Here is a 12,513-nt window from a genome sequence, read left to right on the forward strand (position 1 = left end):
AATCAAACCCGGAATCCCAAGGTTACGCTTAGACTGGTGAAATTCGGTATGAAAAAGGACAGTTCCATTTTGGACGGATGCTCTGGAAAGTCTGGGGAAGATCTCACACTACCAGAAACCGAGAAAATTGTTTGATAGTATGTTCAAGATACATTTTGCAAAATGGAAGATTAGGCCTCGTATTCACTGTTTGAGGACAACCAAGATTCAATTGAGTGTGTGCCATGATTCACTTCAGCTCAACAACTCAACTAGTTTAAATTTCCGTACTTGCAATCTTGCAAGAGTCTGTCATCTGAATCTGTCAAGGTCCTGACTTGAAGGGAAGTCATAAAATTATATCAACTGGCTAAATTTAGTATTGATTCGCTTTGGCTGACATGTTTCAATCTTTAACAAATGCAATTTTTTAGGAACAGGATGTAAAATGCATTTTTTTTTATTTTCCCCCTTAAAAAAATATAAAAAACTAAAACAAAATTTTGTTTAGATAAATTCTTAAATAATACATATTCCGTTTTTATTTTAAGACAGTATTTTAATTTTCTTCAATATAAACTAGTATTTCTAAAGAGTACAATGTGAATAAAATTAGAGCGAAAATATAGAGTAATTCTAGAAAATATTTTAAATTTCGTTTAAGTTTAGGCGTGTGTGTTTTTCTAAACGATGAGATATATTTACAACAATGAACATGAATATTCTCAACCAAAATCACCAATGACAATATTGGCAGATATTGCAATAAAATCGTCTGCTACCAAAGAAACGCAACAGTTTTATTTTTTATTTAGTTTTTATATGGTCTTAAGTTAAAATCTGAACATTCGCATTCGACGTCTTCTTTTCTCTTTGCGCTCCCTTTTTTGTCGCTTTGTTTTTCTGGGTATTGGGTGTGGGATTTGAGGTTTGGGCTTTCCTTTTGGTTCTTCTACTTCTGCCAGCACTAGTGGCGTTTCTTTTTTAACTACGTGCAAATTGGCAAATCGATTCTCGTAGACTTTAAGACGATGCTCAGGCTCCAAGATGGGATTCAAAACGTTTGCTACTCGGTTTATGCGCATTTTGAAACGTTCACGATCTCGAGCGTACATTTCCCAATGACCTTTGCGCGCTGCACGATAGGCATAATTCCAAGCGTGCATAACATGGACCTCGGGTTTGGTATTAAAACGCACCTGAAAAAAAGAAGACCAAACAAAGAAAAAGAAAAAACAACACGAATTAAAATAGGTTTATCCATAAACAAAAGCAATTAAGAAGCCATGGGCTGAATACAGGGAAATAACTTCTTTCTGTATTTCAAAAAAAAAAAAAAAGACTGAATGGACTACGTGAGTACAGCAATACAAAAACAAAAATACCGGTATTAGTGATTGTTATGCCACACGGCAAGGGTTATTTCCCCCCAATCACCCTCTCCCACCCATTTCAGCAGCTGATAACATGTGCTATCATCAATAATGCCATTGCTAAACGTAAATATTTAAAGGAGTGTGCACATGACTATACAAATATTAGAATAAAAACCGTAAACAGGCCCTGTGCATGAAACATTTTTTTTATGGATGGATGAAAAAAAAAATAAACTTGTTAACCATTATCTATCGAAATGAAGTATTAAATAGTTTGCAAAATTATTTGCCAGCCACGCGAGGCAGGAAAATTTCCAGAATTCCATAGATAAGAGTGGCAAAATAATGCATGAGAGTTGTTCATTGGGCACAAGTTCGTTACTACTTGCAGACAAAACGCAATAAAATTTGCCAGAATGATTTTAATGTCATTGGCGGGACAGCGGTCGTATTATCTTTTCAGGTGCTCTCAGAAAATACCCTTGGTCTGTTCGTGCTTGTCTTCCATCTGGGCTTGGGTGCAAATAAGGCTAGTCTCTCATCCACCGGAGTAAACTTAGAGACAAAGTACGGAAGATGGACATGGAAAAGCTGCAAACACAAAAGATGGCAATGCAATACTCCACTCGACTGGCCCAACTGCTTGATGAAAACACTCATTCTCCCAAACAGATGCTACTTTGGATTGAGTAGGCAGTTTAGAAACAAGGCCACCTCCCGACAGACGAAGATAACACTATACAAGACAGTGATACTACCAGTGTTGTTATATGGTCCCAAGGCATGGGTACTTGTGAAAGCAGACGAGACAGTGCTTGGAGTGTTTGAAAGAATGATTCTTCGTAAAATATATGGACCTGTTTGCGTTAATGGATTATATAGGCGTCGTATGAATTACGAACTGTATGAGCTGTATAACGACGATAGCATAGTTACATATATAAAAATACAATATATACAATATCATATATGGCCATAATGGGTGTAATGGCATTTTTGGGTGATGGCTTGACCCCCTATACTTCGATCTGATTTTGCCAGATTCGAAATCTACTCCCGAATACCTTTCATTTGAGCTCCATATTGGAATTGACGTCCAATATGACTGTTTGGGAGAGTTTTGGGGTTGGGGCGCCCGATGGGTACTTAGATTCAAATTTTAAACCATATTCGTATTCTACTCTACAATACCTTTCATTTGATTCCTATATTATCCCGGACGGTCCACTTTTGATTTTGGGTTATGTTTTTGGCAGAAGGGGGACGGTCCGTACCCCGACACCGAAAACTTATATAGCCTATGTTTCCTTTCAGACCAACTTAGATAAGCAGCGAAAATTTCAAGAAAATCGGTTCTGCCGTTTTTCAGTCTATATGGAACAAACAAACCGAGTCCCATATATCTGTGATTGGCTAATATGCCCATTTTGGGCGTTTTTGTGGAGGTGGGGTGACCCCCTATACTTCGACATGAATTTGTATGCCAGATTCGTTATTTATTCCCGCATACTTTTCATTTGATACTCATATTGGTCTTATCGGTCCACTTTTGATTTTGGGTGGTGTTTTTGGGGTAACGGTGGGGGGTCCGCTCCCTTCCGTTATCAATAAATTATAAAGCCTAATTCTACTTCCTGACCATATTCGTAATCTACTCCCGAATACCTTTCATTTGAGTCCCAAATTGTCATGATCGTCAGATAAACCTATTTTAAGGGGTTTTGAGACTGGGGCGGCCCCCCAGGTACTTGGACCCAACATTTATTATGAAATTCGTACTCTACTCTTGAATATTTTTCATTTGAATCCGATATTGTCCCAATCGGTCCAATTTTATTTTTGGGTAGTACTTTTGGGGTAAGGGGGAGGGTCCGCCCCCCTTCCGATTCAAAAAATTATATAGCCTATGTTTCCTTCCAGCCATTTTTGAGTCTATACGGAACAAACAAACAAACCGACAAACAAACAAGGTTAGGTTGGGGGGTTAGGTTAGAGTGGCAGTCTTTAACAGACTCACTTAGACAATTTTAAGTCCATTGTGATACCACAGTAGCGACAGACCAAGGCTTCTGGCGGGAATCGAACCCACGACCCCTGCACTGGTAATCCAAGCACGCTACCAACTCGGCTACCGGGGCGACAAACAAATAAACGAACATACAAACACAAATTTAATTTTATATATAAGATTACATGTTTGAATAAATAAATAAATCTAAATTTGATTTGATAACATTCACGGATAAAAACTCAATTTTGCTCTAAACATCTGACAGCCTATAGGTATCTCTAATACTCGTTATCGATAATTTCTCTCCTTATCTCTCTCTCCCTCTCTTTGACAAACTCGTATAAAAAATTATTTACTGAAAAATATCTATAACATGCAATAAATATGGAGTAATTCGAAATAAATTCATTGTTGTTACAATGTCGTTGCCCCGTTGTTGTTACAATGGATAAGAATTCATAGTCATACGAGTTGAAAGCAAGATCAGAAATACCGTTTATATTCTCGATATTCCCACATACATATGTATGTACATATGAATGTATTAGGGGTTTTTCGAAACGAGTACAAAGTATTAACAAATGACGTCATCAATACACATGTATAAAACTGCTGACGAATCACTTGACAAAGAAAACGGGAAAAAATAAAAATCTCTGAATCAACAGCTTTATAAATATATGCGAAGACTAATGAAGCTAAAATATGCATGTTCTTCCCAAATTCTTTAAAGAGAATTACCAAGCATTCCACATAGAAATAAATGCAATGCGGAAGAAGTTTAGAATTTTTTAAGAGTTTCACATAACGTTTGAACCAACTCCTTGTATACATATTTTGAAAGTGAAAACTTGTACAAGACAAAACAGGCATAGTCATGATATTCATTATGTTTAACTTAATGAGACTAATGGATTTTTTTTTCAAACATCAATACTTTTTCACGTCAAAAATTCTTTGTATGCTTGTCCCTCACACTGGCAACGTCAATTGGCACTGTGATGTTATTCAAGCAAAACAAAGCAAAACGTCTGTTGCGTTATTTGTGATATGAATAACAAAATTGCTCGAGGATAGATAGATAGGTAAGGTATAAGGTCTTCTCCAATTACTTGGTGTACAACACGCTGCTACAACAACAACTAAAATAATAGCCCAAAGCCTTTTTGTGAATAGTTGCCACACAAAATGGAAACTTAACAGGCAAAAAAAAAAAAACTTGAAAAATGTTTGCTGATGTTTCTGTATGACGAAAAAAATAGTTTTTTAAGTATTTCTGAGAGAAAGACAAAATGTATATACAGATTCCATCGATAATACAAATCGATTACATTTTAAAATGTAGAACAAGACGCATTTAATAAGGTGGCCGCATTGGCGAATTGCTACAACAAAGCATATTTTTTGGGAACTTGATATGTCAAAATTTCTAAGCGAGGCGAATTAAATTCTTTTTACCGTGACTTTTCAAATTTTGGACAAATTTCCCATACCCATTAGCTCCGATGGCTTAACCCACAAAATCACCAGGATGACAGGTTTAAATTGTTTTTACTAGGTTATTGTAGAGGTAGATAGCTACCAATTGAAGATGATTTTAAATGGTGCGGAATAATACGCGTTGTACTATCAAAAGGCTCAAATAGGAAGATTGTAACTAGAGCTTAATCAGGTCATTTGAAGAGAACAGTTAAAGTTTCTTGGCTACAAGGATGATGTTGTCATTATGGTGTGTGGTCGTGCGCCAATGCGCATGATGTATCCCTCGAAAGATAAAGTTTGTGCTATTCACCAATATGAGATAACTTAGTTTGTTCACAGGGGATCTCTCCTAGATAGTGCGAAGCTATCGCTCTCATGGCAATGTTTGATTTGTTGGGATGAGGAGGAGTTATAGCCGGTTTAGCACCTATTGTGGTACTGCCACGGAATTGCGGGGTTATTTGCAGGATTATGGATAAACGAACAAGGTGTTCTATGTCTAAATTATTGCAAATTTTGCACATGAACATTCCACTAAGGAACAGGGGCAAACTTATCAATGAGTGCAGTCCGATTAAAGTTTAAAGCTCAATGATAAGGGCTCCGTTTTTATAGCCGACTCCGAACGGCTTGCCGCAGTGCGACACATATTTGGAGAGAAGTTTTTGAAGCATTAGGAGGGGAAAACCACCGCTGAAAATGTTTTCTGATGATCTCGCCAGGATTCGAACCCAGACGTTCAGCGACATAGGCGAACATGCTAACCTCTGCGCTACGGTGGCCTCCAATTATGTCTTAATTATTATCATGTACATAGTCCTTGCGCTATTCGTGACTACTACAGCTTAAAATGGCAGATTGGAAGGAATTATCCAGCCCGCTTGTCCGCCGTTTTATCATGCATTTCGGCTCCATCTTCATTCTAATGTCTGCCATTGTATTGACGTAAATTTTATCGATGTTCTTTTGAGGTTTTTGAATCTTTTGGGGGCGACACAATGGACCTAAGTTCCCTGAGTGAAGCTTACAGCGATTGAGGTTGTTAGACGCATGCCTCGGTTTTAGAACCATAGCAGCAGAAAACATTTTTGTAGGGCGAATTCAAAAATTATGACATATCAAGTTCTATCAGCTGTGTTAATGCGGCCACCTTATGAAAACGCCTTGAACTAGAGTATAATTTCTGAATTGAAACCCATCTCTATATCCATATCACATCTCCCTAATGTTTTATTATAATTTCAGCAAGAAACCTTTTATTAAATATAAAAAAGTACGGGTTTTTGGTCAATGACCATACTACAAGCTAACATTACAGACTTTTCTTGTTTATGTGTTTGCCTCAAATTTTATAAAAAAAAACAAACAACAAAAACGATTGCAGAAAATGCAAATAAATGAAAACTAAATAAAACGACTAAAATAGTTAAACAAACTTTTTTTTAAATAATTATTGACTTTATCTGCTTTTTTATACCCACCACCACAGGATGGGGATATACTAATCTAGTCATTCCGTTAGTAACAACCCGAAATATAGTTTTGCGGTCTATAAAAACTATTAATATATATGATCTTCCCCACTTCGATCTAGCCATGTCCGTCTGTCCTTTTGCGGAAATCACGATTACTATTGAATGTATTAATATATCTGTCTGATATTTTGCACAGATACTTCTGATTGTCTCTAGGGAATAAAATGACCCAAGTCGGTTGATTAGACTCTCATATAAAATGGTCATTCGAATTGACTTTGGTAGTCGCTAGAAGCTGCAATTATTATCCGATCGAAATTTTCAACGAAATATTTTGTTATGGCTCCAAGTTAGCGTGATAAGTATGGTTCAAATCGGTGTGTTACCTGATATTGCCCCCTTAGAAATCGATCTCCCGAATTGTTGTCTTGAGTCCCTCGAAGCAGCAATTATCCGGCTTTTTAACGTAGTGTTTAGTTATGAATTCCCACATCCATGGTAACTATTGCCTCGATGAATGATCAAGTGGTGGGAGACACCTTGAAACTGGGTGTAAGAGATTTTAGAAAGAGCTCAGAAGATCGAGGCGCTTAGAACGCTATTCTACTTCCGGCTAATGGGACAAATGTTCTTTCATATCCAATTTAATATAATAATAAAAATAAAGATGTTCTAGGCGATCGGAAAAAATCCCTATTTTGATGTCAATACTGAAACAGTCGAGGCAAATGCAAAATTTGACCATGTTGTGGCACTGTTTAACCTCTACATTTTCAAAGTCCCTCCCACTCTCTCTGGCGTGGAGATATTATCTTATGCAGATGACTACTCTGTCCTGGCGGAGGGAAATAACATCAATAGACTGTGTGAGCAAATATATATTTATCTCCGGGACTTGACAGAACTTTTCAGGAGCCGTAACCTAAAAATCTCCCACATCAGCAACGTTACGGCAAGCAATTCCAATGGTAAGGCACTCAAAATCTTGGAAGTTATTCTCGACAACTGCCTCTTATTGTCAGTCCACACTGCTACGATCTGCGAAACGGCAAAGAACAAGAACAGAGTCAAGGAAACCCTGTTGACGACCTATAAGGCGATCGTTACTAAATTATGCGACACCGGTATGCACCGCGAGAGTGTGAAACACACAGGCGAAACCTACAAACATGTCAGCCCGGCACGGGAAAGTTATGAGCACCATCCAGGCTGGAACAGTGAGCTCCAATTTATGTGGTGTTCATTGCTGTCACGAGAAGCTTATATGTGAGCTAACGGGCGAGTCCACAGGTTGCGGATAGTGGAATGCTCTATACGGAGTAGCTGCAACGGCAGTCGCGGACAAATAGAAGTATCGAGCAGCACCGACTCTTGCACGAAAGCCGTGCCGCAGAACGACACCTCTTTGAGGAGAAGTTTTGTATATGGCAAGGTACCTCACGAATGTCGCCAGCATTAGGAGGGGACAACCACCGGTGAAAAATTTTCTGATGTTCCTGCCAGGATTCGAACCCAGGCGTTCAGCGTCAAAGGCGGACATGCTAACCTCTGCGCTACGGTGGCCCCCAAGTAATTATTTAGTTATTGGCGCCTTTAAATTACCAATGGCGAACCGAAAGCTACCGGCCACAGGTTGCGGACAGTGGTATGCTCCATATACGGAATAGCAGTGAGAGCCCAGAGCACCGGCTCTGGCTCAAATACTGAAAGCCTATGACACTCGATACGACGCCTTCAAATAATCAATGACCATAACGTCCTCGCGGCGTTTGGTCTGATGGACCGGAATTAGCTCGCACCTAAACAGGTGACCAATCACCTGAGTAGACTAGGAAGACAGAAGAAGGATCGATATACTTGCAACGTGTGGCTACAACAACCACAAAAACATACGACAACGAGTTCAGACATCGTTCAGAATTCCTTTTAAACTGTGGGGGAAAAATGTCTACCAGTAAAAAAATGTTACACAAAAAACCAAACAGATAACAAAATAAGTCAGACACAGAGCGCAGAATTTGTTCTGAATTTCCACAAAAATGTCGAAACAAAAATTCCAAACGGTTCAAACAATATGTAAAAAAACAAGCATAAAAGGAGTACAAGGAGCAAAGACATCGTTCATAAGTCCTTTCGGGCTAAACTATCGCAAGAAAAATAAAAAAACTACGACAGGACGTTCAGACATCGTTCAAAATTGTTTTAGAACTGTCGGAAGAAAAATTAAAAAGACGGTCACACATCGTTCAGAATTCTTTTACTCCTGTGTCTCAAAATGTCGAACAGAAAGATACCCCATGGACTCCTTCATTGGCAAGGGCTGCCGCCTCAGTGCACAGCACATTGTTAAAACAATCAACGTTTTGGAGCAACTACGTTTTGGTAGATGGATGCCCTCAATTCCCACTCACCTGGGATTGATGACAACGTTTCAGATTTCTGTTCCGCTGGAAACCAGTGTCTTGTTTATATATACGGTCAATTCTATTCAACTTAAAACTAAAGGGCAGTATGCACTTTTGTTACCATAAGAAATACATTGACATATCCTAAGCGAAATTTTCCTTACCGATACCGTTACCAAACATTTCACTGCAAGTACGCAGCCCAAATGAAATTTTCTTTGCGTAACAGGGTGACTACTACAACTAACGGACGAAAACATAAATGATTGTTGTTAGTTTATAGTGGCAGTCTTTTGAAAAGAATCATCCATAAAAATTTTAGTACATTGCCATTACATAGTTGCTCCTTGCTACGTTTTATTTTAGTTCTATCCAGTGCAAGTCAGAAGTTCTGAAAAGAATTGTAGTGCAAAGTTGTCCTGGACAGTTATCGATATCAAGGGGTAACATATAATAATAACCAATTAATCATGAGTTGCTCTTTATAGCACTAAAAAAACACTTCATGTTGTGGGAACCGAAAACACTACTCCTGCAATGGTTATCTGAGTACGATACCAACTCGGCAAGTGACGCACTAAATAAGACAAGCCCAAGGGGAATAACCCTTATCATATCAAGAAGCTGGCTAATCTTACATGGAAGTGTGTGTACAACCAGGAAAAACCATCATATTGGTCAAAATTGTTTTTATCTCCAATTGTGTCTGTACGATATGGTTTAAAATTCAATTTAAAGCTTTGGTGTCGGTCTACAATTGGTTTTTCTTTTATTTTACCAAAATTTGGAGAAAAAACTCTTTGTTCCTAATACTCGAAAAGGGAGATCGATATATTTATGCGGGGCTATATAAATGTATTATGCGATACAGCTCAGCTTCAGATTGGAAGTAAATAGCAGCGTCATAAACAATTCATGAAATTCACACAGGAAATGCAGATAACGGCCGATGAACGGCGCTCAAGATGTCAGGTAAGTACCCAAAACAGCGACGTAATTTCACAATTGCCTCAAATGTTTAGTGAATAGGTGAACACGCAGAAAATATTAATGCCAATATTTTTTTTATAAATTTGAATTAATCAAAATTATTTTTTTTTTTATCATTTTATGGCAAAATGAATGATTACGTGTTAAAGGTTTTATGAATTACTTGGCAAATTTAAAACCAATAAGCAACTGTATTTGATGTTATTTTTGTTTTGACATTCCGAGTTACCCAAATATATGGCGAGTTTCGGGAAATGTACCATATTTTATGGGAATTCTCATTGATTCATAACTCTACACAAATAAAAGTAAGTGCCCCAAAAAGCATAACGAAACCACGAAAATTTGTTTGAAATATAACTTGGAAATAAATGTGTATAAATAATTAATGGTTAGTATATATAAATAATTTTAATGGAAATATGCGATTACCTTTTTCTTTTTATCACAATATTCGTTTGTTGCTTTTGCAATTGGGCAGGGCTTTATGAAATCAACAACGTCTTCACCAGTAAATAGACAAAAATCATCATCATCTTCACACTCCGCATCGTCATCATCAGTCTCATCGACATCGATATCATTGTCATCTTCATCGTCTTCGTCATCCTCCTCTTCCTCAATTTCATTCTGGTTAAATGGTCCTTCGTCCTCATCGTCGTAGGCAAATTCAATCAGACTATCATCATCATGTTCATGGTTGTCTGTCATTTTATCAAATAGACCCATAGATATGAGATTATCACAAAATTCGGATATATGATGATTTATGGAACCATTCATGGTGGTACACATCATATACACATGGGCATCTTGAGCTGTTATGGGGGCAGCCAATGCAGCCATAGGGAAAAACCCTTCATTGGCAAATGGTGGCACAAATGAGTTTTTATCGCTCCATGTGCTCTGTGGTGTACGATTTTTCTCTTTTTCGGCCATTTTGTCTTTGGTAACCTCAACCTTGCCGCCAGCTGCAGCAGCCGTGGGAACTGTTGTTGTCGTTGCTTTCGACGTTGAAGTTGCAGATGCTGCCGTCGTTGCTGTCGCAGAACCTCCAATATCCACAACAATACTGCAAAAGGAGGGTTTTGAATATATTATACTATTGACGACCACCGCTGTCTCCAGGGGCTTTGCGGCCGCTTTGCATAGATCAGCTGCCAGCGATGACATTTTCATAGCGGTTGTATTATTTTGGGATTTATTCGGCTGAAAGGATGCCGCCGCCACAGCACTATGGTTATGGTGCTGATGGTGGGCTTTCAATGCTGCTGTTGTAGACATTTTGTTTTGGCCAAGGCAGCTAGTTTTGTACTGTTGTTGAGAAATTTGATTGTCGTTGCTGATTCCAATCATATGGCAGGACCACCAGCAGCGTTCAGATGCCAATTCAAAACGTTGTGTTTACAATTGTAGCCTTCTCTTTGTCGATTGATAATACGCCTAAGGGCTTTTTTCTTGAACAAAGAGCCTTGTCGCAATTGGAACACACCGGATACAGAGACGGATGTGTAATTCAATGATCTCTTCTTTATGTGGGAGCGAATGACGGCTCTCAAGTTATCTTTGTCTATAACGTCTCTATCTATGCGCTTCAATGGAACTGGAACAACGTTTCTATCCAAATATTGTTGCCAGGTTGCATTACGAATGTTGGCTTTAATAGAAGAGGATGAAGTGTTGGCCTCGATATTGTTGTAGTTGTTGATGTTATTGTTTTTTGTTTTCTCAGCAGCAATAGTAGTAAAAGAAGTCCCACATGTTAAGCGGGTGTGGACTTGATGACGGCAGGGATGCCCCATGATTTTCATTCCGAAGACGTTAGCTTGAACATCGTATTTATTGGAAGCAAATAACATTGGTTCAATCAAAGTTCAAAAGGGAAAAAGAGTGCCCCGTATGAAAACCTCAAATGGAATTAACTTTTTGATGATGAAAGCAACCTCACAGAACTTGCAATTTAATTTTCTTTCTTCGTAGTCGTCGTTTTACGGCTTTATGGTTTAATTGTATTTGTTATCAACAATATGAAAAAAACACATACACGCGTGAGTTTAGTTCTTCGTTTTTGTTGTTGCTTTTTGTTATTGTTCAATTATTTGTCTTTTTTTCACTTGGTTCGGGGTTTGGGGTTTTCCTAGCTGCTTACCCGCTTCAGCACTTTGTCTACAATTAACAACTGTTGTAAATGTAGATGTATCAACGTTTGTGTGTGCGTGTTGGGTACCTCTGCTACACTTTCGAGTAGAGTAGTATGCGTGAAAGGTGATTTTCTGGTTGTCTAATAATACAACGTCGTTGACGACGTGATCTTTGTATTGTTGCTTGCAAATTCGATTGTTCAAGGGCACAAAATTGTAAAATCTTTCTTTCTTTTTTTCTTACGATTTCTTTGCTAATTCATATTCTTTTATTTTGGTATTTTAATGTCTATTACTTCAAATGATGATTCACTTATTTCACGGAAATTTATTTCACTTCAATACTTTTCTGATGATTTTTCATGTGGTAATGAATTCGATTTCGTTGGTTGGTTTCTCGTTCGTTCTGTTATCGTATATGGTTACTTGTGATTGGGTACCTAACCTGCTTGAAGTTACCATCGATAACTGAAATGATGGCTTTGATAAAGGGTGACACAAACTAACTAAAACCTATACGCTGCTGCTAAAGCTGCTATTACACGGTAAGACTTGTCAAATGGATGCGGCAGTGTGTTGTACACTGAGGCAGCAGCCCTTCCAGATGAAGGACTCCATCGGGTTAATCCGGTACGTACAACCGGCTGTCATGGG

At 38.2% G+C, this 12,513-nt stretch overlaps 1 protein-coding gene across 1 annotated transcript; it reads right to left on the reverse strand.

Annotated features, from left to right (window-relative positions):
• Positions 1–758: 758 nt before the first annotated feature.
• On the reverse strand, positions 759–12,270 carry LOC106090894 (uncharacterized). Its single transcript, XM_013257244.2, has 2 exons — positions 10,151–12,270; positions 759–1,178 (listed from the first exon to the last, which is right to left on the reverse strand). Exons 1-2 carry the CDS (start codon positions 11,072–11,074, stop codon positions 813–815), a joined length of 1,290 nt encoding a protein of 429 aa, XP_013112698.2. The 5' UTR covers positions 11,075–12,270; the 3' UTR covers positions 759–812.
• Positions 12,271–12,513: the final 243 nt, after the last annotated feature.

Source organism: Stomoxys calcitrans, chromosome 5, assembly GCF_963082655.1.
Source record: "Stomoxys calcitrans chromosome 5, idStoCalc2.1, whole genome shotgun sequence".
NCBI classification, from domain to species: domain Eukaryota; kingdom Metazoa; phylum Arthropoda; class Insecta; order Diptera; family Muscidae; genus Stomoxys; species Stomoxys calcitrans.

What these genes read in the sequence shown, in the direction of transcription:
- LOC106090894 (XM_013257244.2), bottom strand. Translation starts at nt 11,074, where the DNA reads ATGATTGGAATCAGCAACGACAATCAAATTTCTCAACAACAGTACAAA. An exon ending in ATTGTGATAAAAAGAAAAAG is followed by an intron (nt 1,179 to 10,150) that starts GTAATCGCATAT and finishes TCTTTTTTTCAG; the next exon opens with GTGCGTTTTAATACCAAACC.